The sequence below is a fragment of the Astyanax mexicanus genome, chromosome 2 (genome assembly GCF_023375975.1).
Source record: "Astyanax mexicanus isolate ESR-SI-001 chromosome 2, AstMex3_surface, whole genome shotgun sequence".
NCBI lineage: Eukaryota > Metazoa > Chordata > Actinopteri > Characiformes > Acestrorhamphidae > Astyanax > Astyanax mexicanus.
Window position 1 is genome coordinate 82,556 of NC_064409.1, and position 23,866 is coordinate 106,421.

At 40.9% G+C, this 23,866-nt stretch overlaps 1 protein-coding gene and 1 long non-coding RNA gene across 3 annotated transcripts; both read right to left on the reverse strand.

Annotated features, from left to right (window-relative positions):
- Positions 1 to 424: 424 nt before the first annotated feature.
- On the reverse strand, positions 425 to 2,154 carry LOC111191500 (uncharacterized). Its single transcript, XR_002649502.2, has 2 exons — positions 1,672 to 2,154; positions 425 to 673 (listed from the first exon to the last, which is right to left on the reverse strand). It is a non-coding gene; the product is annotated as an uncharacterized LOC111191500 (long non-coding RNA).
- A 909-nt stretch (positions 2,155 to 3,063) lies between these two features.
- Positions 3,064 to 23,495, reverse strand: LOC103036636 (protein bicaudal D homolog 1). 2 transcript variants are annotated; one of them, XM_049474972.1, is made up of 9 exons: positions 23,011 to 23,495; positions 15,202 to 15,414; positions 14,364 to 14,516; positions 13,811 to 14,284; positions 11,515 to 12,660; positions 10,436 to 10,587; positions 9,743 to 9,953; positions 4,873 to 4,940; positions 3,064 to 4,223 (listed from the first exon to the last, which is right to left on the reverse strand). In XM_049474972.1, the coding sequence occupies exons 1-8, from the start codon at positions 23,227 to 23,229 to the stop codon at positions 4,893 to 4,895; spliced, it is 2,616 nt and encodes an 871-aa protein (XP_049330929.1). In that variant the 5' UTR covers positions 23,230 to 23,495; the 3' UTR covers positions 3,064 to 4,223; positions 4,873 to 4,892. The 2 variants fall into 2 exon arrangements, with proteins under 2 accessions (XP_049330929.1, XP_022522328.2); XM_022666607.2 differs by lacking the exons at positions 3,064 to 4,223; positions 4,873 to 4,940 and having other exon boundaries at positions 5,822 to 9,953.
- Positions 23,496 to 23,866: the final 371 nt, after the last annotated feature.

Sequence of the window (23,866 nt, forward strand, 5' to 3'; positions counted from 1 at the left end):
AGAGATGTCAGGTCTGTACACTTTACACTACTCTGCTTCCCTGTACTGCTGTGGTACAGGACTGATCATGATACAGGAGAATGCTTATAATGCTTAACTAATAAATGTTGTTTTAGCCGTAGAAATTTTACAGTTTTTTGGGGGTCCAATTAATGTGCACAATAAGACTGACTGAAACCCCACAAATCATGTTCAATATACCGTTTATCATTTTACTGAATACAAACTCTATATATATTCTTTTTTAAATTTCACAGCAAGAGGAACGGAAAAAGACCTTCAGAGGTTATTTAGAACCACAGCGAACCTACAAACAGTGTGAAGAAAGAAAGACTGTTAGGTTTATATAAGTATCATCCTAAATTGCCCTATAATTACATTAATAATAATGACAAAATACAAAAAAAAGAATGAGTGTATGCACTTGTTTGTTTTGAAACTTTTTATTGTTTTTAACAGAAAGCCCTTACAGTGGCTTTTTGACAGTTTGGAGGTGGAAGTGGTACTGGTTGGTATCTGCTGTGAATGAATGGAGAGTTCTCCTCAGTTAAGGACAGTGAAACATTGTGCAGATAACCAGTATTATTTGCGCTTTGTCCAAAACAGACCAATATTTGTACTTTTCAAACTTCTTGGGATGTGCCGTGTGACTCTGAGATATCTGAACAACAGACTGAGAGAGAGAATAAAGTCAATTCTGGTATCATAAATCAGTGAAAGACAAAAAGGCTGAGGTTGATTTGCTTCAGTCATTTGTTAAATGAGGTTAAAGAGGAACTTATATAATAATACATTCTTTTTATGTAGATTTCAATGCACGGACGTTTCTGCAGTAAGATGTGGACAGTGTCGTTGGCAGTTTGGCGTATGGCTGTGATCAGTTATAGGCAAGGTTCTGAGTAGGTCCAGTATTAAGACTTCACTGCATTATCCAAAGACTGTATTTTTGTGTAAACAGACATTTTACACAGAAGTCAGTCGGTTTTTTGGACAGTATGTTACACATCCAGCATGTATTGGTAAAGCAGTGTTAGTGTTAGTAAGGTAGAATGGTTCATCTGCAGCACTGTTTCACAGGTTGAGATTAACAGTCATACTTTCTGTCAGTGCTGGAATGCTATGTTGTGCTTAAAGGCTGAAGTGAAATAAGACTTATTAACACTGTGGGGAAACACATGCTGAAAAGACACAGTGGCATGCATACGTTTGGCCACCCGTTCAAATTAAAGTTAATGTGAATTGTTAAGTGTGTAAAAGATCTGAATTCCAAAAGAAAAGTTAACAGACCAATTGCTGATGGCAAACAGTGTTTAGGAGTGTAAAAATGTATCTGGCAGATCTTCCTTAAGATCCTCAGTGCTTAAATGTGGTTAAAGATTTTGATTTGCTAATTTAACGAATTAATTTTACGATCTTAAGAAAAGTCTACCTGAACATGTTTTAATATTCTTCTATCTTCTGCAACTTTGGCATCAAATATAATCAGAGATCTCAGCAGCTGAACAGAGGAGCCCATGGCTGCTGATTGCTAAGATAATTGTGATCTAGCTACATTCTCAATTCTACTGGGGTTTCCAGACTTTTGCATGGTGCTCCTTTCTTTATAAATTCAAATTGTTCAAACCACAAATAATACACAAAATGTTATGGATCAGTTTAATCTCTACTCACTTAATTTATTTTACTTGGATGGCCAAAACTTTGCAGGTCATTGTAGCTGATTGGAGACGCTATAGAACAAAGTGTGCAAATCATCAATGTTAGAATAACATCATCAAGAATAAAAACTTTATCATGCAAATACATTATGATACTGAGTGATGTGTGACAAACGTGTTTCAGAGAGGTAGTTCACCATCTTGAAGAGCGAAATTTGAGAGCTTTGCTCAGCTAAAGGAGATGAACAGTTATTGTTCGGAAACAAGTCGTTCCATTTTTTTCACTGAAGGCAATTAGAATTGTGACTCCAATCTGGATTCATAGTCAAGTTCAGAAGTATTTGGACAGTGACCTCATTTACATACATTTGCTTGTGTACATCCCCTAAACTAAACTAAACTAAACTAAACTAAACTAAACTAAACTAAACTAAACTAAACTAAACTAAACTAAACTAAAATAAAATAAAATAAAATAAAATAAAATAAAATAAAATGAAATAAACTAAACTAAACTAAACTAAACTAAACTAAAATAAAATGAAATAAACTAAACTAAACTAAACTAAACTAAACTAAACTAAAATAAAATGAAATAAAATACTGCATTAACTGTGTAGGAATTAAAAAATTATCTCACAAACTTCACAAAGCGCTAAAGTATTTGGACACAGTTAAATGATTATCAACAGAACACTTTTACTGCAGTCAGAAACTCTGACATTAAATATTTACTGTTCTTCCTGAAGGTGCTTTTCCAGACTTTACTGCAGATTTCTCTGTTTGTGTTTTTTCTCTTCAGTAAACAGGAATTGGGATTTTAAAAGGTAAAAGTTTAGACTGTTTTTTTGGTTTATGTTTGCAGTTTATTTGCATGGACTAAATATTCTGCACTTTATTGTGATAGGTTCATTACATCAGTTCTATGTTACATTATTTATTTAGATATATTATTATTATTTTATACAAAATCACAATTTAGGTAGGTTACTGTTGTTTACAAAACAAATGTTCAGTTATTTTTTAATAATATGAATATAATTAGAAATAGATACACATTCTCATTCCACAAAACTGTTTATAATAATTTAACAGATGATGTGAAATGAATCGGATTGTGCAACCATTCTTTCTTCTCCACACCTTTATTATTCTGTTACACGCTAATCTTAGTCTCAAATCTAACCTCAAGTTAAAACCTTGTATTTACATTGTCATGCAATCATATTTATATTAAATTAATGCATATATAGACTATACTGTACAACATAACCTCTCAGAGTTCTCAGTGTTCTTGACTTCTTTACTAGATGCTGAGCAGTGATTTATTTTTCTTTTTTTATTATTTTAATATTTCTATTAATGGTGTTTAATTCTGGTGTTCCTGAGATCGTCAGTGTGAAACATACAGCTTTGTTTTATTCATTTTGTTGTAATAATGACCTTCTTTATTTGCATAATAGTTATTTTTATTTGTACCACATATTTAGAGTCGCAAAGAAAATACAAACTTGACACAGTGATGTGTGTGTGTGTGTGTGTGTGTGGGTGTGTGTGTGTAACAGACCCTTTAAAATCTGTGTAATGTTTCTTACAGAACTCTGTTCTTCACTTTAACTCTTTAATGAAGTTTATAAATAACACACTGATTATCCTGAGATCATCACTGATTATCCTGAGATCATCACTGATTATCCTGAGATCATCACTGATTATCCTGAGATCATCACTGATTATCCTGAGATCATCACTACAGGACAGTGTGTGAATCTGTCTTCATTTATCTGATTTTATTTATTTACTGAATGTAGGAGAGATTTAGGATTAGAGCTGGAGATAAAACTAAACTAACTCCTGTTAAAAGAGGATTTTAGCTTCTACAGCTCTGTTCCAACATTTTAACCATTTTAACACTTTAATTAATGTTTAATAAATTGACCTGATTATTTTTTATTTTATATCAATATTCATAACTAGGTCTGATCCTTTTGTGTTAATTTGGTCAAATAATGAACAAACCTGAACATAAAACGACTAATCAGTCAATTTTAAATGATGTGTGAGCGAGTGAAAACTGACAGGCTATGTAAAAATTTGCTGTACTGTAGCAATTACTACATCATTTTTGACAAACCACTTCAATAAATCTAAAAGTGCACACACTTTCATTATTTAGCTTTAGTTTAGTTGAGGTTTTGTACAGAAGCAAAACTCCACAACAAATTAGTCACTGTCCAAATCCAGTACCAGTCTGGACACACCCCTTCTTATTTAACGCTTTTTTCTTCATTCTTATCTACCTAACTGCATATACGTTCCTTCATTAGTTATTAGTCATTAAAATTATTATGCAGTGTAGTTAATTATAAATATGAAGAACTAATATTAATAAGAATGGGTGTGAACTCTTTTGGTACTGTCTGTATGGAGCTGGTTGTAGGTTCTGTTGTTTGGGTTGGGTTAAGGGTGGAGGTGGGCTGGAGCTCTTAGGTTGGATCCAGTAAAGTCGGGGAACTGAAGCGTCTCAATGCTGCTGCAGTTCTGACTCCAAAATACACCTGAAAACTGAGAGCAGACAAACCAACAACCGTTACACTCTGTTTAATAAAAACCCTTTAAGTGAGGATTAGTTTCACTGATATGATGATTAAATTTTACATTTCTGAGGCCAATTGTATCAACTTCCTGATTAATTAGCATATAATAGTTCAACAGAACTACAAAGCTTCACTTCGGGTTATAGAAAACAAAATGGAACGTTTGTGAAAACAGAAACGATGCAGACCCCCCGCCTACACTGTAAACAGAGGTACAAATATTTAGCTACAATAAGTTAAACCCAATATTGACACAGATGTGCAAATGCACACAGCTTGTCTCGTCCCTGTAGAAAACATACTGAACCTCTAAACCTAATGCCAGGTGCGGGCTAGAGGGGTTTAAACCCCAGTATTGAGCAGTGGAACTGTACTGGAGCTTTATACAATACTGTAGGATGAGTTGAGAATTTGCAGAATGATGGAGGATGATGATTATCTAACATCCTGCCCTCACTAAAACAAACGAAATCCAATCTTCAAAGCAAAGCTCCAAAATCTAGCAGGTTAAACTCTTTTACCTTCATTTTAAAAGAAAGGTGTGAGATGTTATCAGACTTGCTGAAATGACTTTCAGTAACTGAAAGAAGTATGAAACTGATTGTAGGTGTGAATACCTGAGGTACGGAGCTGAACTTCAGCTGTAAGGAGGTTGGCGGCACTGGGGCAGGAGGCTGCTGACAATCTGAAAAAGACTGATGCATTAGATTTCCCACAGCCAGCGGCAGCGTGAGGCTTACTGATGGATTTTAAAACAGGATAAATGCAGGGAGCTCTGCTCTCAGGGTGTTTCAGACCCTAGAGGGCGCTCTAAACCTATTCTGAAATCAATGGGGACATTCGAGCAAAATCTCAGTTCATGATTTTTTATAAATATTTGATCATTTTCATGTTTAAAGAAGTTCTCATTATAAAGTTAAACTTAAAATTTTAGAGAGTTTAACAGTAATTTATTAATAACGTAGGGTGAACAGGAAGTCTCCATAAATCAGCTCTGAATTTTTACCAAGTCCCGGAAAAAAGTCATCAAAACAAAGTTTTCTGTGATTTCATGTAGGATAAGAATCATATTCTGTACTTTTTTATCATGAATTAGAAAACAGACGTCTTTACAGCAGATCATTTGTGTTATTTATATTATATCTGAAGAATATACAACAACTGTACATTGACTCTGGTTATACTGTATGCTGTGTAGAATCGTACACATGCTGACATTCAGTAAATAACAGAACCCAGTTACAATCAGTGAGAGCAGATAACAGTCTGCCTGAAAAACAATAAATACAATCCTCTGACATTGTGTTGTATTTTCAGAAATGATGAGACACATAGGGCCTAATACACAACTAAAATACACAACTAAAATACACAACTAAAATATACAACTAAAATACACAACTAAAATATACAACTAAAGGGTAAAAACATATATATGTGAGACTTGTGCTGATCTCCACGACACTACAGGGATCCACTGAAGCATTTGACAGGTTTAAGGTTCTCTACAGGATCTGGTTTGGACTGGAGTTTAAATGGAGATGGACCGGGCTGAGCGTAGGGGGGGGGGGGGGGGGGTTGATGGTGGGATGGGTTTGAGTGTTTTAGGCCTCAGAGGAAAAGGTGCCACAGAGAGAAGATCCGAGAGGTTTCTGTTTTATTTGTGATCAGAACCACCTAAACACACAAAACCCTCCAACGAATCCTGAACAAATACGCCGAGACCACCTTCCTCCAGGACCACCTCATACAGGAACCACCGCACAGACCACAGGACCTCAGTCCTGGTCCCGCTACCCTCCTGTTCTGAACATTTTAGAGGATTCCCTGCTTTAACACACTCCTATGTCCTGTAAGGGCTTATTAATGAGCTGATTGGTTGGATCAGGTGTGTTAAAGCAGATAAATCACTACATGTGGAGAGAAAGAGACATTTTAACAGAAACACTCTTCTTACATTAGTGCAATAAGAACCAAGGCCATGTTTATCTAAGGTCAGGGTGGTTTTTGCCATGAATATTATTACAGCTACTTTCTTCAGAAATAAATTAAACAGATTCAGTACTGCGTGTAGAAACAGGGCTTTAAATTTGTTTGAATAAAATAAAAGAAAGAAAGAAAAAAAATCTAAATATAAAATTCTTAACTGTTCCTTAACAAAAACATTTTGTTTAAACTCTTGAGGTTCACATTACATCAAGAGATAAAGCATTATCCTAAATTTTGTACTTGCCTGTATTTTTATAGTGATATATAGTAAAATCACCATGCACAAAAAACAAACATCCAGCTCACATTTCTGTGATTTTTATGTAGGTCTTATAACATAGTACAACAATGTATTTATTTTGATCATATATTTCAGTCCATAAACTACATAGTACATTCACCAGTGTTATTTCAACACTATTAGGAACATCTTTTCCAAATATTGTTACATTTTACTAGACTGACAAACAGCCTATGTAAAAAGTATAAATCTAACTAAATGACTTTAAATTTGTAAAGAGCGTGCAGTAAAAATGCAGTAAAAGAGCAAGAAAACATATTGCTGGTTCACTCTAAAGAAATCAGTCCTTCATTTATTCTGTGTCTGAATTCTTGTCTATAATATGAATAAATGCTATCAGAGATCAGCTAAATGAATCCTGGTGTGAAAGTGAGGATCAGCAGTTGGGGTCAGTGTGAATGAACTGTGCAACATCTGGATATTAACCGGAGTAAGAGCTGAAGAAGAGCTGAAGTAGTGTGTGTGTGTGTGTGGGGGGGGGAGAGAGTTCCTGTCAAATGCTTCAGTCTCTGCTTTCAGACTGGAGAACGCGTTTTGTGGATTGCATAATCACAAGATTCCTAATATGAACAGAGTTAAAGCAGTGTCTTTGGTGCAACAGATATTTACAGTTGGGTTTTATAGATGGATGCTAATAGATCTTTTACTGGGCACTGTCTGGTTAAATGGGATCTGAGAGAGATACAGGGTGAAATGACAGCTTGAACAGGATGACTGTTTTGAAACTGTTGTACTTGGCTGGGCTTTTTGGCTCTTGCGTTAAGAGAACTTTTCTAAATGTACACAAATAAAAACAGGTGAAATCAACATAAACATTAAGAAAAGACAAAAATCAGGTACTTAAACACTGAATATAAGATCACAAGCAGAGTTAAACAGTGTAAAACCCGCTTAGTGCAATTAGTGTTCGCAGATGTTTAAATGTAATTATATATTTACTGATGAAGCTTAACTAAAAGCTCTGCTGTGAAGAGGAACACCTTTGATTTTACAACATTTCTGCATAGTTAAATGGTTAATATGTAATCAAAGATGTAAAATGTGGCATACTAAGACTTTCGCAGTGCTGGTGATAGAAACCTAAACAAACTCTAAAAGATTTACAGTAAATATGCTGATGCCTGATGCATTTTCTGGGATACATTCTGGCCTCATTTTTCTTGTTTTAATTCTTGACATTCATCCAAAACTGGACCTAATCTATTTTTTTATTACAATTGTATCAGTATTTTATGTTTAATAACATTTCTAATAAAAATGTAACTAGTATGATTATTGTTTTTTGAATAACAAATAAAAAAACTTTGTGTTTTAGGTAATTTCCACATCTATCACAGATGAAAACACTTGCATGATAAAACCTCATGAAAGCAGTCAACAAAACACCACAGAGAATAAAGAAAACACAGAGGATCCCTAATTGAATAATTTTTTGTGTACTATAGGTCACATAATTACAGATTATATAGAGGCCAAAATGCAGACCACAAACATAAAAAACATCCAGGGGCCTTAGATTTCTATCAGCACCACTGTAGAGAAATCAGTCTCTATAATACAACAACTAACATCAAACTCTGAACCACTGTTTACACCATAACCACTAAATTATGCAAAATGTAAAAATCGGTCAAAATTCCCTTTAAAAGATATGATAGTAAAAAAACTGGCTTATTCCACTATTACAGGACCACTAACACAGAATGCTATTCCCTGAGATTTATAGAGTAGACAAACATTGCATTGTTTCACAAAGCTTACATTCATTCAACAGTCTTGGTTTCCTTCATTATAAAGCTGTTGATACTGTTGCTGTGCTTAAGATGAGCTACAGCGCCCCCTCTGTCCGACTGCTACAACTGCATTCATCACTTCACCTCTAACACATGATCAGCTTGGTCCTCAGTACAGGAGCACTAGTCCTCAAAAAAGCTAATACTGCAAACGTGTTGGTGTGGTGCTCACTATGAATAAATCAGATTTCAACAAATTGCAACTCAACAAAAAAGCTGAAATGTTTCTGCACTTAAATTTACGAGCAGCAGAAGATATGTCAGTACAACAGTACACAGGAATGACCCAATGAAACCAAACTCAGTCCAGATTTTCTTCTGTTTTGTCACAGACAGAAGAAAAGGTACAGATATCACTAGTTAATAAGAAAACCTTGTTGATTACTCACAAAATTCTTGCAAAAACAAGCATCGCAATAAAAAGTCACACGGCTGTTACACAGTGAAGAATTCTGCAGTGCATATTTAGGGTGTAGCTCAGTAACTGACCAGTCATCCCTTTTAAACCCCTTGATGTAAATTGTGTTTTAGTTATAATACAAACGGACCCTAAGGCAATACAGAGTGCCTAAAACCAATTCAGCTCACTGAAGGTACTCCTAACAGTAACGTCTCATTCGACTGGTTTGTGGGCTGTGAGTTCCACATGCACCTCCTGCGTTCACCTCGGGATGAACGAAGTGAGAGGTCAGAAAACACAGTCCTGAGAGCTGAAGAGCAGTATGTTGGAGGAAGGCAGCCACTTGTGCTCCACAAAAAATCCCTGAGCCGAAAACACGTCAAGTGCACCAGGAGCTACGACAGAACGCAGAACACCAGTCTGTCCTCCTCTCTGCGTCACCCTCTCTGCTGGGCCTTTCAGTAGCGGGGGTGCTGGGAGCTGTAGTTTCTGGAGTACATGGAGCTGTAGGAAGTGGAGGGGGAAGTGTATCTGGTGGAGTGGGTGGAGCGAGTCAGGACGCTGGGGAGCGGCCGAGTTCTGGGCGAGCTCCAGGAGGAGCGGTAAGTGCCCACGATGGGCGAGCGGTAAGGCGAGGAAGGGGCGGAGCCTGGGGAGCAGTGCGAATCGCTTACGTAGCGACGGGCCAAGCTGGTGGTGCGGGACGGCTGAGTGTAGTCCACACTGTAGTGCGGTTCAACCGCGAACGTCCGCATCCCCACCGTCCAGTGACTGTGGCCTGAGCGGAAGGGCACGGAGGGGGGGGTCCAGGAGGAGGTGGAAAAGGACGCAGCGGGGGAGGAGGGGGGCTCCAGCGAAGGGGGGCTGCCTGGGTTGGAGGGGAGCGAGGGGGTGAAAAGGGCTTGAATTTGAGCTTTAGGGGACGTGATGGCGGAAGCTGCTGCCAGCATCTCGGGAACCGTGGACGTGGTGTCGGGGAGGGATGAAGTTTCTGATCCACTTACTTTAGGAGTGACGGTCCTCAGCTTGGTGGTCCTGCTGGCGCGAGGGCGGTGCGACTGCTCGTGGTCGAACTCCAGGTCCTCCAGGCGTTGGGTGAGGGCCAGTTTCTGCTGGATGGCCATGCGGAGCAGAGAATTCAGAGTCTTCTTCTCGTCCTCGGCTGCCGCCAGCTGTCTCTGCATCTCGTCCAGCTGAGTTACGTACTCGTCACACCTGCAGAGAAACGACGACAGTTGGAAAACATAACAATTATATTTTAATATTATATATTAGGATCCGATATCGCTCCAAATTTGAACAAAATTAGCTGGATAAGGAAACAGATAATTGGTCCATCCATGGATCTGATCCAGCTTAGACAGTGAGCATCATGGCTAAACAACTCCAACCCTGATGAGACTGTCTGTTAGCATTGTGTCTTTAACCACTGCGGCAGAGCAGCTAACCCTTATTCCTGTCTTTATACTACAGAGTAACCTACTAACACAATATAAATATCATAACAAACTGCAAGACTTATATTATTCATTTGTTTTCAACCTTTAAGTAAATTTTGGCTGATAAATTATTAGCAAAAACAAGTGGAAGTGGTGTGAGATTTGGTTCCCATCTGAAGAAAGAAAGCATGTGTTGGTTAATCAGTCTAAGATGTGTTAATTGGCACTGATGCTCATTCACACTGTTGATGATATTACCGTGTGGCGAACATGGCTCTAAGAGAGGAGAATGTGGCGGCATCCTCTTTTAAAGCCTTGAGCTCATTACGCAGCTTCATCATCGTCTCCGTCACCATGCTCTTCTCCATCTCGTATTTGCTCTTCAGGTTCGCCAGGGCCACCTCTGCTGTCTGAAACACATCAACAGAAATATTTACATTACCTTTTACTGGACGTGATGTGGGTTACAACTCGCTCTGTCTCTACGTACTATACCTCACCAGTGAATTATTCACTATGCATACAATCGTCCAATCAAATCACAGCACTATAATTTCTCTACTCTACTGCACCTTATCACACATACATATTTGTATTTATTGTATTTGTTATATTTGCTGTACTCTCTCTCTCTGCTGTGCTTATTGTCTACACACCTTGTGTTTTTGCTGCACTGTGTGTATCTAATGTCTGTCTTTGCACTACTGTCCATCTACTACTGCTACCAGAGATCCAGTCTAACAGTGATTCATTGTACCGTACAAGTCAGTAAAATGAAAATAAAGATAAATATGAGTAGATGAGTCTTCAAAGCCCAAAAAATTGGGGTTGGAAAAATAAAGCCCTTTTTCCAAGGAAAAAATACCACACTGATTCTTGTGTAAATTCATAAAACTTAATATTACAGGGCAGCTAAAACTCATCAGGGTCATTCCATCAGAGTAACTGGATGCTGTGAAGCACATGGTAATGGATCTAGTAATTACACAGAGTCCCCTGCAGTCCAGCACTTTTCCCTCAAGTGGGCAAATCCATAAATCACCATTCCCATAAATCATTGCAGGACTGGGAAGGCCACAGAGTATTAATTTAAACACAAAACACTTGACAAGAATAAAGAGAAAAACTTTCAGCCATCAGCAGATGTTGTTTAATACTGGGGGAAAGGGGTGTGGAGTAAATCTGCACAGTAGGTTCACATCTATTGATACTCCAATAACAAAACCAAACAACCATTTGGAAACAAAGAGGAGAGTTTTTATTTCTCTCCTGATCTGATTTCAGACTGCAATAGCAATAAACAGATTATCTACTAATGAACGCACTGACAGGCCTACCTGTTTGTTGGCTTTTAGCACCAGGCGCAGGGTCGCAATCTGCTCCCTCTTGGTGCTCAGCAGAGATTTAAGCTTGAGGATTTCCTCCATGCAGGCCTCCTTATCTTTATCCAGAAGAGGCGCCAACTCCCGAGCGGCCGCCCTCTGACGAGAAAGCTGCAGCGAGCGGTCGACTGCCTTCTGCAGGTGTTTGATCTGGTCCCGGATGATGGCGTTCAGGTGGTGGATACTGATGGGCTCCCGCCGGGTGTCGCAGCCGGTTGATGACTCAGGCGCTGGAGATGAGGAAGAGGATGATGAAGAGGCACTGATGGCAGGCGAGCCCAGTGGCGTGCGGACCGGGCTGTCCTCCGCATTGAGGGGCTCTTTGGAAGGCGACTCCGAGGGGCTTCGAGAGTCACTAGGTGTGGAGCTGGAAGTGGCGGCATTGATGGCAGCAAGGCGTCGTGCGAGTCGCGGCGTCAGCAGGACCCGGTGCTCATCCTGCCCCTTCAGGCTGGTGGGGGTAGCGCGCGGCGGGGTGCGGCCCTGCCGGTAATAGTCCAGCATGACGCGGTTGGGCGTCTCGTTGTTGCACAGGCAGACGTGGTGGTACAGCTGGGCCAGCTCCTCACTGAAGGTGGCGAGCTCCTCCTGGGCGGAGGTCAGGGCGTTGTGGTTCTCCAGAGCTGCCGCATTCGTTGCTTGCAGCTCCCGCTCCAGACCCACTGCTTTATCTCTTGCTTCTCTAGAGTTGCGCTCCAGACGAGACACCTTAGCCTCCAGAACCTGCAGCTGGACCTGCGCTCGCTCCTCCACCTGCGTCGCCCCCTCAATGCACTCCTTATGCCGATCCTGCAGATCCTTCAGTTCACCTTTCAGTCCCACCACCTCCGTCACCGCCAGCCTGTACTTACACTGCAGTAACTCCACTCCCAGACCGTCCAGGCTGTCCGACGCCCACAGGGGGCTCTTTATCTCCAACTCCTCGTCCTCCTCGTCCTTCCCTTCGGCCTCTGAGGTGCTGCCTCGCTTCTGAAGGACGTGAAAGCGTTCTCTTAGGCGCCGTGTTTTCTCATGCTGTTCCACCAGAGCGCTCTGCGTATGCCGCAGCTGCGCCTGACACTCCTGCATGCTGTTCAGAGCGAAGGCCTTCTCTTGCTCCACCTGTAAAACAGAAAATGCAGCACATCTTGGCAAAGCTTTTAAAAGTCATTTATTGATTGTTCATAGATAAATTCAACGTAAATTACATTACATTAAAAATACATTAAATATTAAAATTATTTTTTTACATACATTTATTTAAAATTTTACCCCATTTTCTCACCAATTTGGAAGGTTAATTACTTAATCCTCATTTGTCTGGACTCCTCCCTCCAAAAATTATTAATGCCCTTAACAGGAGGATAAAGTATAGCAGTTGCACCATCTACCAACACCTGAGAGATCATAGACCACTGTGCTCTACTGAATTCCAGCTGCTAATAACAAGCAGATCTCAGATTTGAACTGCCGTTCCTAATAAACCCTTATTACAATATAATTAAATTAATTCCCAACCTTAGTCTACAGAGTTTACTAAAGACTGTTCTCCTAGTTGTTACTGCATGAAACTAATTATGAGAATTATTCATAATCAGGATAAATGTTTAATGTTTATTAATTTATATGTTACTGTCAAAACTTATTTCTCAAAACATAAATCATTAAAAAGAAGGTTTCACAGCCAAGTACTATTCTCTAGTTATGACCAGTTTTGGAGATAATCGTTCTGGTGGCGAAAAAATAAATTAGCATTTGGTACCAACTTACTCAATAAAGACGATCAGCCTTAAGGAGAGATATCAGAAAGTGGTCAAATCAAAAGAACAGTTTTCTAAACAGAAATAACTAACTGGGAGCTTCAGCAGCACTGAAAAGCCCGAAAGACTACAGACAAAGAGAGCAAAAGTGTTTTCTGTGTTAAAGTGTGTTAAAGTGTGTTCACTGGTGCAGTAAAGCATAGACCACATATTACTGTGGTCACAGTTGTGCTATTGGTCTGCCTTGCTCTGGCTATTTAAAGAACATATCATGTGAAAGAGAAAGGCTGGAAACTAGAGAAAGATAATATTGATCTTGTGTCGGGGAGGTTATGAATAATTCTGTGTATTTGCGTATGTCTGCATGTGAGTATGACTGAATTACATGCAGCATTATTCCACTCTAATCATCTCAATACACCCAAATCCAGCGTAACATATTCATTAATCTGCAAAAACCCCAAAACGTTTCTGTACAGACTGTCTGTATTTAAAGTGTAAATAAAACTGACCTGCTGAAGCTGCTGCTTGAGTTTCTGGATCTCGGTGAGGTTGAGCTCACTGAAGAGGTCAGGCGTCACTGAATCACTCTTTCTAGGCCCAGCTGCCCTGAAGTCCCTATTGATTCGGGACAGTGCTACGCTAGCTGCGCCCTGCAGCAGAAGCCCGTTGCATTTACCACCGTCCTCGCTGCCTGGAGAGGTGGCAGCGGTGGGGGTGGCACTACCACTAGGGGGCGCTGAACTGAGGGCTACCAGGTGGGCACTGGCCGAAGCAAAGGCTCCATCGCACACTGTAAGGTGCTGGGCTAGCTCTTTCCGGAGAGTGTTCTTCAGCTCGCGCTCGCTCTTCAGAGCATCCAGCGCCTCCTCCAGCTGACTCTCAGAGATGTCCTTCAGCCGCAGCGCGTCCTCCAGCTGACTGTTCAGCAGAGCCGTCTCCTCCTCCAGAACCTTGATCTCGTGTTTAAGACCTTCATACTCAACCTTTATAAAAGAGAGGAAACAGATGAAACTCCAAACATATTTACTAGCAACAAACTGACCTGCAGACATGATTATATACCTGATTCTGCCTGAGCGTAGAGACCAGTTTCTGCAGGGAGATGTTCTCCTCCTCCAGCTCAGTGTAGTCCTGAAGCAGCCGAGCCTCTCTGAACTTATACTCCCTCACCTCCTCCCTCATCCTGCTCCTCTGGAGCTCCAACATCTCATTACTCTAAAAAAGAGACAGAAAGAGTTTTACAGATTCTGGTACTAAGACTTTAGTTGATAAACAGCTGAAATATGATACTGTGTGCCTTACAGTTCTTCACTAGTCCCTGGAAACTCTCTATTGATGCAGACTAATCATTGATTACTGATTGATTGCTTAGTCATGTGTTTGCACAGTCCTCATGAAGTAATTAAATACTTACCACAAGAATGTTAAACTCGTGGGCCTGACCAAGCTGTTTATGCTAAGAGTGATGTGGGGAGAGAGCGCCATCTACCCACCTAGACAAAGACCAATTGCACTCTCTCAGACTCCGGCTGCTGATGGAAGCAGCGTTATCCGGGATTAGACCCAGCAATTATAGTGGCAGAACCTTCGTCCACTGGAGCACTCAGTGCTTCTTATTGTTACTTACATACAGAATTTCCATGGTATAAACATTAAAATCAGATGTAATTCCATTTCACTGCAACTGGCAGATTCCTTAATTCTTGATTTTTTGTAGTGCTTTGTGGGAGTTATTTGTTGGCTGATGTTACATTAGTTATTATTCTGCGATTGGGCTGCATGTGAGTTAAAAAATGCATAATTATTTTTAATTATTAACAGTCAACAAATCTCTGTTTATTTTCCCTGTTGAATCGCTGTATTGGTGTTGAGTTTTAGGAAGCTGTGGGTGAAGTTGTACCTCTCGGAGCTCCTGCAGGACAGAGCCGAGCCGCTCGTTCTCCGCTTGTGTGCTGGAAGCTTCTGAGCGAGTGTGTTTCAGCTCAGCCTGCTGCTCCAGCAGACGGCCCATATAATACGCCTCCTTAGTAGCAGACTCCTGCAGAAGCACCTCCTCGTTGTTCTCACCATCCTCAGCAACCTTCCTCTGGATGGAGTACGCCTGGCTGAAGGCCTGGAAAAGAGACAGAGAGTCAGACACGAAATTTATCTAAGAAAAACATTTTATGTGGAATTAGTTCAGCACCCCTGAAGATGGAGGATGACTATACTGTACTGCCACTTATAGACACTGATCAGACACCAGCTGTGTATTACCCAGAAAAATATCAGTCACATAAAACCTGTTACATAATAATAATAATAATAATAGTAATAATAATAATAATAATGAGTAAAAAATCATCAAAATATATATATTAAAAAATGAAAGTGCTTATAGCTCTATATTCTTATTAATTAGTAGTAATGCTAATGATTTGCTTATTTGTTAAGGCCAAAAGTTACATGTGGTGCAAGAATTTCTGCACATAATTTTCATCAGCCAGAAGATGTGGAACAAACTCAGGAGACAGCAACCACTATCATGTCCCATAACTTTTGCCATCCTACAGAAGTTACAGAATGTAGTACTGACCTATGGGATACATGCACCTTCATTCATTCATTTTTGCCAGAAAAACGCTTCTGTTGGACGATTCTGGCCAGACACCGCCGGTCACCTTCACACAATGCAGTGCCCACTGAGGGAGACAGTGCCTTTATTCTGGTGACACTATGAAATTAATACCTTCGGAAATGGCAAGTCCAATCCGTCTGGTGCCCACTATCAGGCCTCACTTGAACTTTGTTAATGTGGCCTTGCCATGAGCACGCTGGCCAGTGTTTAGCCTCACTCACAAAATAACACCTCATAACTTATAACAGTGTTTCCAAAGTAAAACTTCATGCTGAACTGAAACACTGCTGTGCTCATTGTGTCTGTCTGTCCCAGAAAATCACATCCACACTCAACGCAGGAGACCCCGCCCACATATCCTGCAGCGTTCTCTTGCTTCCATTGGACGGGGCAATTATTGTTTTTTTGTCCTTGTGGCATGTAGTGTATACATATTAACTCTCACAATCACCTTTTCTGATGATTATAATTTATCCATCAAAATGAAAATCACACTAACCGGTGAAAACTCACACACTGCACTAAACTAATACTGAAGACCATATCACACTCCACCACATCAACTGATTCCAGTGTTCTCAGAGGCAGGTGTGTTCTAAATACTAAATGACTTCATTTATAGTGTGAGTGACTCAGCAGGATGCTACCTGAGTTTTATAGTTGAGTTAATATATTATATATTACTCTTAGTGATGGGACGATACACTTTTTTCAGCTCCGATCCGATACCGATATAAAACTGATATAAGATTGCTGATACCGATACAAATACCGATACTTTTAGTTTATTAATAGTACTATGATTATGATTGCACTTCATATGCAATTAAACAATAGTTTCCTTTCAAATAAAATGTTTGAATTTTTATTAAATATAAAAAAAGTAAAATATTAAATACGTTAAATATTAAATTCAGGGCATTTTTTGCAACGGTTGCGCAGGAGACTTTTATTTTGACAGGTAGCATAGAGGATTAGCTGCAATAGCTAACGGCTAACTGGCGATGCTAACTGTATTTCCGAGCTAAATTAATCACTGTTTTTTGATAACAGATTGATTTCTTAGTGCTGGTTAGGGTTGGTAGGATCTGTGGTTTGATATTAGATGTGGATTATGGCTGTAGTTCACTTAAGATAGTTATTTATTACATTCACAATGCCGGAATGATTTTGCTAGCTAGGCTAACAGACTGCAGATCTTAATGGAGATGGCTAACGGCTAAGTGGCAATGCTAACTGTATTTCCGAAAACTAAATTAATGACTGTTTTTTAATAACAGATGGGTGTGTTTGTAGATGCTGTGGTTTTATAGGATATGTGGATTATGAATATAGTTTACTCCAGTCTGTAGTTATAATACCTTCACAACACCGGAATGCAGCTGCTGTCAGTTCAGTGCTAGCTAGGCTAACAGACTGCTGGTGTTAATCTGTTTACCTCTCAGACGCTGACTTTACGTGTAGCGTTCTGCTGTACAGCGTTTCCAAAGTGAAAACTCTCCAGATAATGGACTTTTTCTGTAGATAAACAGCTAAAGTTACTCAGTCAGCCGCAGACTGAAGCTGCTGGGTGTTCAGGGTAAACTGTTAAACTGGAATCCGGATCAGGGATGCGTTTTGTGTTAACGTTATGGCGGGTTTATTGTTCAGCTCAAGCTTTGGACTGGAATATGGATCGGTAAGTGGATCGGCAGCGCCCGCCCGATATCCGATTCGTCGGATTACGTCAATATTGGCCCCGATACCGATATTGTATCGGATAGGTCCCATCTCTAATTACTCTCTCAGGTAGCAGAGTTTACCTGTGGACTACTCATAACAAAGCAGACAATGACTAAGAGCTTTAGTGCACTAGACATATTTAATCTTCAGTATATCTACCTACATTTACTAACACGTCATATTTGTATGTGTGTGTGTGTGCGTGTGTGTGTGTGTGCTTTACTGCCCCGCCCTGCTGAGAGAGAGAGAGAGAAAGAGAGAGAGAAAGAGAAAGAGAGAGACATTGGTGATGTATTCTGTGATGTATCCTTGGTTCCACTAAATCTAGTGCAAAAGTGAGATTTACCTCCACTTTCCTCGTGTTTGGGTCGGGTTGGGCTGATGGAAATGGAGATTTTTACATTTTTAATTTGATATAAAGTCATGGTGTAATAATCACAAAAAATAGCAAAGTAGCTCATCAAAATGTAATAATAAATAATGTTATAATATTATAATTACTCAGCTCCTCCATTAGTCCACATTACACTCTGGAGCTCCGTTCTTAAAAACAGAAGTTAAGGTCTATTTACTAATCAGACTCGGGCTCATAACGACTGTTAATGGAACAGATGATAAGAACCTCCTTAACAGGAAGCAGCAGGAGGAGCTGAGAAATGTACAGGAAAGTTAAACTATGCTTGTGAAAAAGTCAAACTAAAATTTGTTTGAGAAATAAAATTGTGTTACATGTGTAATGAACATCAGTCTGTAATGGATGCCATAAATAATGTTATAAATCCTGAAACATCTGTATATTGGATTATTGGTTTACAGAGGAAGGTCTGGGATGATATAAAGATCATCACAGGCTGTAAAGAAAGGAATCACAGTGAATCTGAATTAATGAGGAGAAAGTGAAGGAGTTTTATCGGTATCCTCAGTTTGACCGTCCTGCTCCAGCCTATTATAGTCCTGACTGAATATCCTTTACCCACTCGACTCCTCCTGCTACAACTTACACCCTCCCGCCTATCATCTCTCCACCCTCATACAGGTAATCATGCACCTCCCCCAGGCTGTACACAGATAACAGCTCCTCCTACTCCTCTTTACACAGTAGCACCACCTCAACTCCTCCCCCAAATACCATCACAGCAGGCCAGGTCAGAGAAGAGCTGAGGAGACCAGAAAATCAGCTGGTCTGAAGAGAAAGACCCACTACAGGACATCTTTATCTGAACGGTGCTTTCACAGATACCTGGTTTGATTCAGACCTTGTGATTTTTTAGTTCAGTCTGAACCAGTAAAGCAGGTATGAAAGGAGCAGCTAAACACGGTCCGGAGCTGAGGACCAAAATTTGGTTCAAGTAAAATAAAAGATATCGGCCTGCATTAACCACAGTCCGGTTCGTCTGCAGTGTGAAACATTTTATTAGTTAGTTCTGACTTTCAGACCAATTACATTTAACGAATAAGGAAAAAATGTTAACAGTGCTGAGAGCTGATCGTTTTTATCAGAATACTAAATTGTCACATGACGAGATCCAGTGATTGTAACGTGAGCAGTGGTGGTGGAGGAGCTGTTGTGAGCGGGATTGCGATGCGTCTCAGACGTCAGAATGAAAAATTCAGAGCTTTGCATTTACTTGCTCTGCCTCGTTTCTAAAAGCGTCCATCAGTAGGTGGGGGGGGGGGGGGGGGTTTCTCTCTGATGTCACGTCTCTTTTTTCATCATCATCTGTATGTTTTTAAGCCCATTCTGAGTTCTTCAGCTGCTCAGAGTCGAGCTCAGAGATGTTTTCATGCTAAGTTTATGAATTATAGAACGTCAGGGTCCCTCAGCTCTTTATGACACGGACATGCCTTGGTGGAGTATCCTCACAGAGAGCAGCTCACTGCATAATTCACCACCATGACGTCATGCTGTTAAACGCAGCTTTAACCAGGGTTTATTGGCCTGTTTTCAGAATATTGTTGAAATAGAAAATCTGTTTGGTCCAAATGCCAGAGTCTGTAATTGGGTTTAAACTGTATATTTTTCTGATGGAAGCATAAATGTATAAAAGTACACTTTTCATGTTTGCCCATTAGAGGTGGGTTTAAATAATTACAGAGAATCAGGAACCTCCACAGTGCAGGAGAAACCAAACACAGCGTTATCAACCACCTGAACTACAAACGACTGTTACTTAAACAGCCTTGTTATCTTTTCCACTCACTGAGATAAAACAGCAGACAGATGATGAGGTTTAGCACGTCTTCCTACCAGACGATTCTCTGACTGTCGTTTCTCCTGCTGTTTAACCTCAAGCAGTGTCTGATTCAGATTCAGATTCATTTACACTGACCCACTGCTGAAATAAAAGCCATGTGTCACCTACAGATTATTTTACAGGCTGGGAGGAAAGTCACAGTACAGAAATAATGTGCTTTATGGCTCCTTTATTAACTTCATAAAACAATAAAGACAAAATGGGAAAAATCTCACTTTGTCATTGTTAAAATTGTGCAAACTCATGTTGCAGAAAAGCTAAATCTAACACCTAATTAAGCAAACCTGCCTGGTCAACACTTAGTAATTCTGCCTGGCAGGTATTACAGCTTGTAGAAAGCTAAGAGTCCTTTGTTGTTTGTGAGAAGTTCACTAATTCTTTCCTTAAAAGCTTCTAGAATTGTTCGATTCTTCTGGTCATCCTGCTGCTTCAACAGCATGTTGTGTTGAGGATGCAGAAAAGGTTGTCTTCTGATATTTGTGTCACTGTGAGAGAATTTACTCCTTATTTGCAGGAATTTGTTATTTTAGTTGTATTTAGTTTAGTTCTAACAAGAGGTTATTTGAGAGCACTATTCTCACAGCTAGGTGCTGCCAATAGAATAGGACTTTCAGGAGTAAATATGAAGACCTACTGGCACCATCTCTAGTAAACAGAGTCACGCATCTGCACCTTATCATCAGTTTAGCTCAAATAAAAGTAGAATATTTGCTATCCAGAGTTCACACCTGAGTGTGATTACTGTTTTCATACCTGCTCAGTCAAACTGCACTAAGAGTACAAACCAACCATAGCCTGTTTTAAACGAACCAAATTGTGCTGGTGTGAAAACACCCCAAGTGAGTAAGAAAGCACCGCTATTTCCAACAACCTTGTCTCTGATTGGCAATAAAAGCTGATGCCACACAGCAGTGGTAGTTTCTTCCCAAGCCGTGAGTCAGCATCCTATTACCCACACAGAAGAAGCCACCCAAAGCTACACTGATGTCACCTCTCACTGACAATCTCATTACACTCTGAAGGTCTGAACACTCTCACTCCCCCTTCTGCTAACCTTCAGAATAGTGCAAACACTGCAGATGTCAGGCCCTGAGATCCAATGAGCAACTAATGAACTTGGTGTTCAGTGGAGCAACATGGGTAACATCACAATACTGGATACAAATAAACAGGTCTAGCTGACATTGTTGTAAGATGTTCCATATTATCCATTAGTTATTATTGTTCATGAGATACAGGGGCTGGACAATTAACTATAACACCTGGTTTTAGAGCACAATAATTGATTGTGGTGACGGACAGTTCTGGTGGAAACAGGAGAGTTGAGGTGCACATTGAATTCTGCCGTGATTTGATCAGCTGTGGTTTATGTTTTTTGGATACAATCCGGGTTAGCACCCGAACATCCCTTTCAGACAGCTTCCTCTTACAGCGTCCACAGTTAATCCTGTTGGATGTGGTTGGTACTTCTTGGTGGTGTACTGACATTACCCTGGATACTTAATGCATCACAAAGACTTGCTATCTTGGTCACAGATGCTCCTGCAAGAAGTGCACCAACTCTGGTATGTCCCCCATAATGTTGTGTGCATTGTAATATTTAGAGCAGAACTGTGCTCTTACCCTGATAATTGAACCTTCACACTCTGCTCTTACTGGTGCAATGTGCAATTAATGAAGATTGAACACCAGGCTGCTCCAATTTAGACATCAAACCTCCCACACTAAAATGACAGGTGATTTAGTTTCATTGTCCAACCCCTGTACTTCTATCAGTGTTACCAATTTTTCATTAAAGTTGCTGGGCGTCTGTTAATGAAGAACACTTGTCAATAAAGCAAGAAGCAGGAGCCCCATAATTACCATGCAGCTCAACCAAACATCACCAAAACATGCCCCCTTCAGCTAAATTACAGTGGTCTAGTAGAATCAATCATTCTTCCCCATCTGCTTTTTATTATTCGTCATGATCTGAACCACATGCTAGTCTGATGTACTGCAAACTAAAGAAGATAAAATCCAGATCTCCAGTGTTCAGATGAAACACACATTTCAAGCAAACAGTTAGCTAGCTAAGTAGCATCTGCTTCCAAAACATACCTTTATACAACCTCAGTACATTTATACAACCTCAAAACCTCCATACAACCTCAGGACCTCCATACAACCTCAGGACCTCCATACAACCTCAGACCCTCCATACAACCTAAGGACCTCCATACAACCTCAGATCCTCCATACAACCTCAGGACCTCCATACAACCTCAGGACCTCCATACAACCTCAGACCCTCCATACAACCTCAGACCCTCCATACAACCTCAGGACCCCCATACAACCTCATACCCTCCATACAACCTCAGACCCTCCATACAACCTCAGGACCCCCATACAACCTCAGACCCTCCATACAACCTCAGACCCCCCATACAACCTCAGGACCTCCATACAACCTCAGGACCTCCATACAACCTCAGGACCTCCATACAACCTCAGACCCTCCATACAACCTCAGACCCTCCATAAAACCTCAGAACCTCCATACAACCTCAGACCCTCCATACAACCTCAGGACCTCCATACAACCTCAGACCCCCCATACAACCTCAGGACATCCATACAACCTCATACCCTCCATACAACCTCAGACCCCCCATACAACCTCAGGACCTCCATACAACCTCAGGACCTCCATACAACCTCAGGACCCCCATACAACCTCAGGACCTCCATACAACCTCAGGACCTCGATACAACCTCAGGACCTCGATACAACCTCAGGACTTCCATACAACCTCAGGACCTCCATACAACCTCAGAACCTCCATACAACCTCAGACCCTCCATACAGGTTTAAAACCAAAACCTTTCCTCACTAAATGGAACAGATCACAAGTTTATAGGTGTTAAATCACAGATATTTAGCTAATTATGCCAAAACTAGAAATATGAGTTTTCTGAAGTTAAACAACAACATCGGGCTGATATAAAGCATGGTGGTGTGAGGTGGGGTAGTGTGGTAGTTAGGTGTGTGTGGGAGGTGTGAGGGTAGTTGAGTAGGGTGTGTGTGTGTGTAGGGTGGGGTAGTTGGGTGGGGGTTGGGGGGTGTAGGCACCTCCTGCAGCTGCTCCAGCTCCTGTCTGAGGGTCTCCTGCTCGGCCTCCAGCTCTGAGTACTGCTGCTTCAGGGTCTGGTTCTCCTCCAGAACCACCAGCCCGCACTCCGCCGCCCGCACCTTCTCCCGGTTCGCCTCCGCCAGTTCCCGGCTCAGCCTCTCAACCTCGGCCCGGTACTGCTCCACCGTCTCCCCGCAGCCTCCGCCTCCCGCAGCCATCGCTCCCCCGCCCGCCGCTCTCCTCTCCTTCGCCGCGGAGCTCCTGCAGTCTGTACCGGGCTCAGCGCTGCGCAGCCCGGGGTAAAGATCTCCGCATTCCCGCAGAAACACCCGCAGCCTTAACTCATCTCAACATCTCAATATCTCAATATCTCAACATCTCAATATCTCATCTCAGCTCCTCTTCACTCAGCCGAGGCCTCGCATCCTCTCCTCCTCTTTTCTGCTTATTCATGAAGAAACACAGCGACACCTAACATGCTGCCATCCGGCTGGTCGTGACGTCACCGCATCCCAGTAGGAGGAGGATGCTAAATTTCGCCAGAGAAGCTTTTTATTTTTATTTTTTATTTTTTAATTATCGTTCATTATTGTTTAAACACCCTCACGGGACTGCGGTCAAGCCAGCCCCCACTGCAAAACGCTTGGTCAAACTAGCCCCCACGCTGTTTCTCAGAGCGCGCATACACTAAACATTGCGGCAAGCGTGAGAAGGAACACATTTCAAAATAAAAGCCCCCCCCCCTTAATATCATTATGCTGTGGAGTGGTATTAAAAGGAATCCACATGATTTCACATGTTATGTCTGATATCACATGTCAATTTCATGTAGTCCTGGTAGTACACAAAATAAAA

Bases quoted from the DNA above. Each gene is read 5' to 3' on its own strand.
- LOC103036636 (XM_022666607.2), bottom strand. From the start codon at position 23,229: ATGGCTGCGGGAGGCGGAGGCTGCGGGGAGACGGTGGAGCAGTACCGG. The intron at 15,415-23,010 runs GTGCCTACACCC...TCTCTTTTCCAG, and splicing joins AGCTGGAGCAGCTGCAGGAG to GCCTTCAGCCAGGCGTACTC. The intron at 12,661-13,810 runs GTCAGTTTTATT...TCTGTTTTACAG, and splicing joins TCAAGCAGCAGCTTCAGCAG to GTGGAGCAAGAGAAGGCCTT.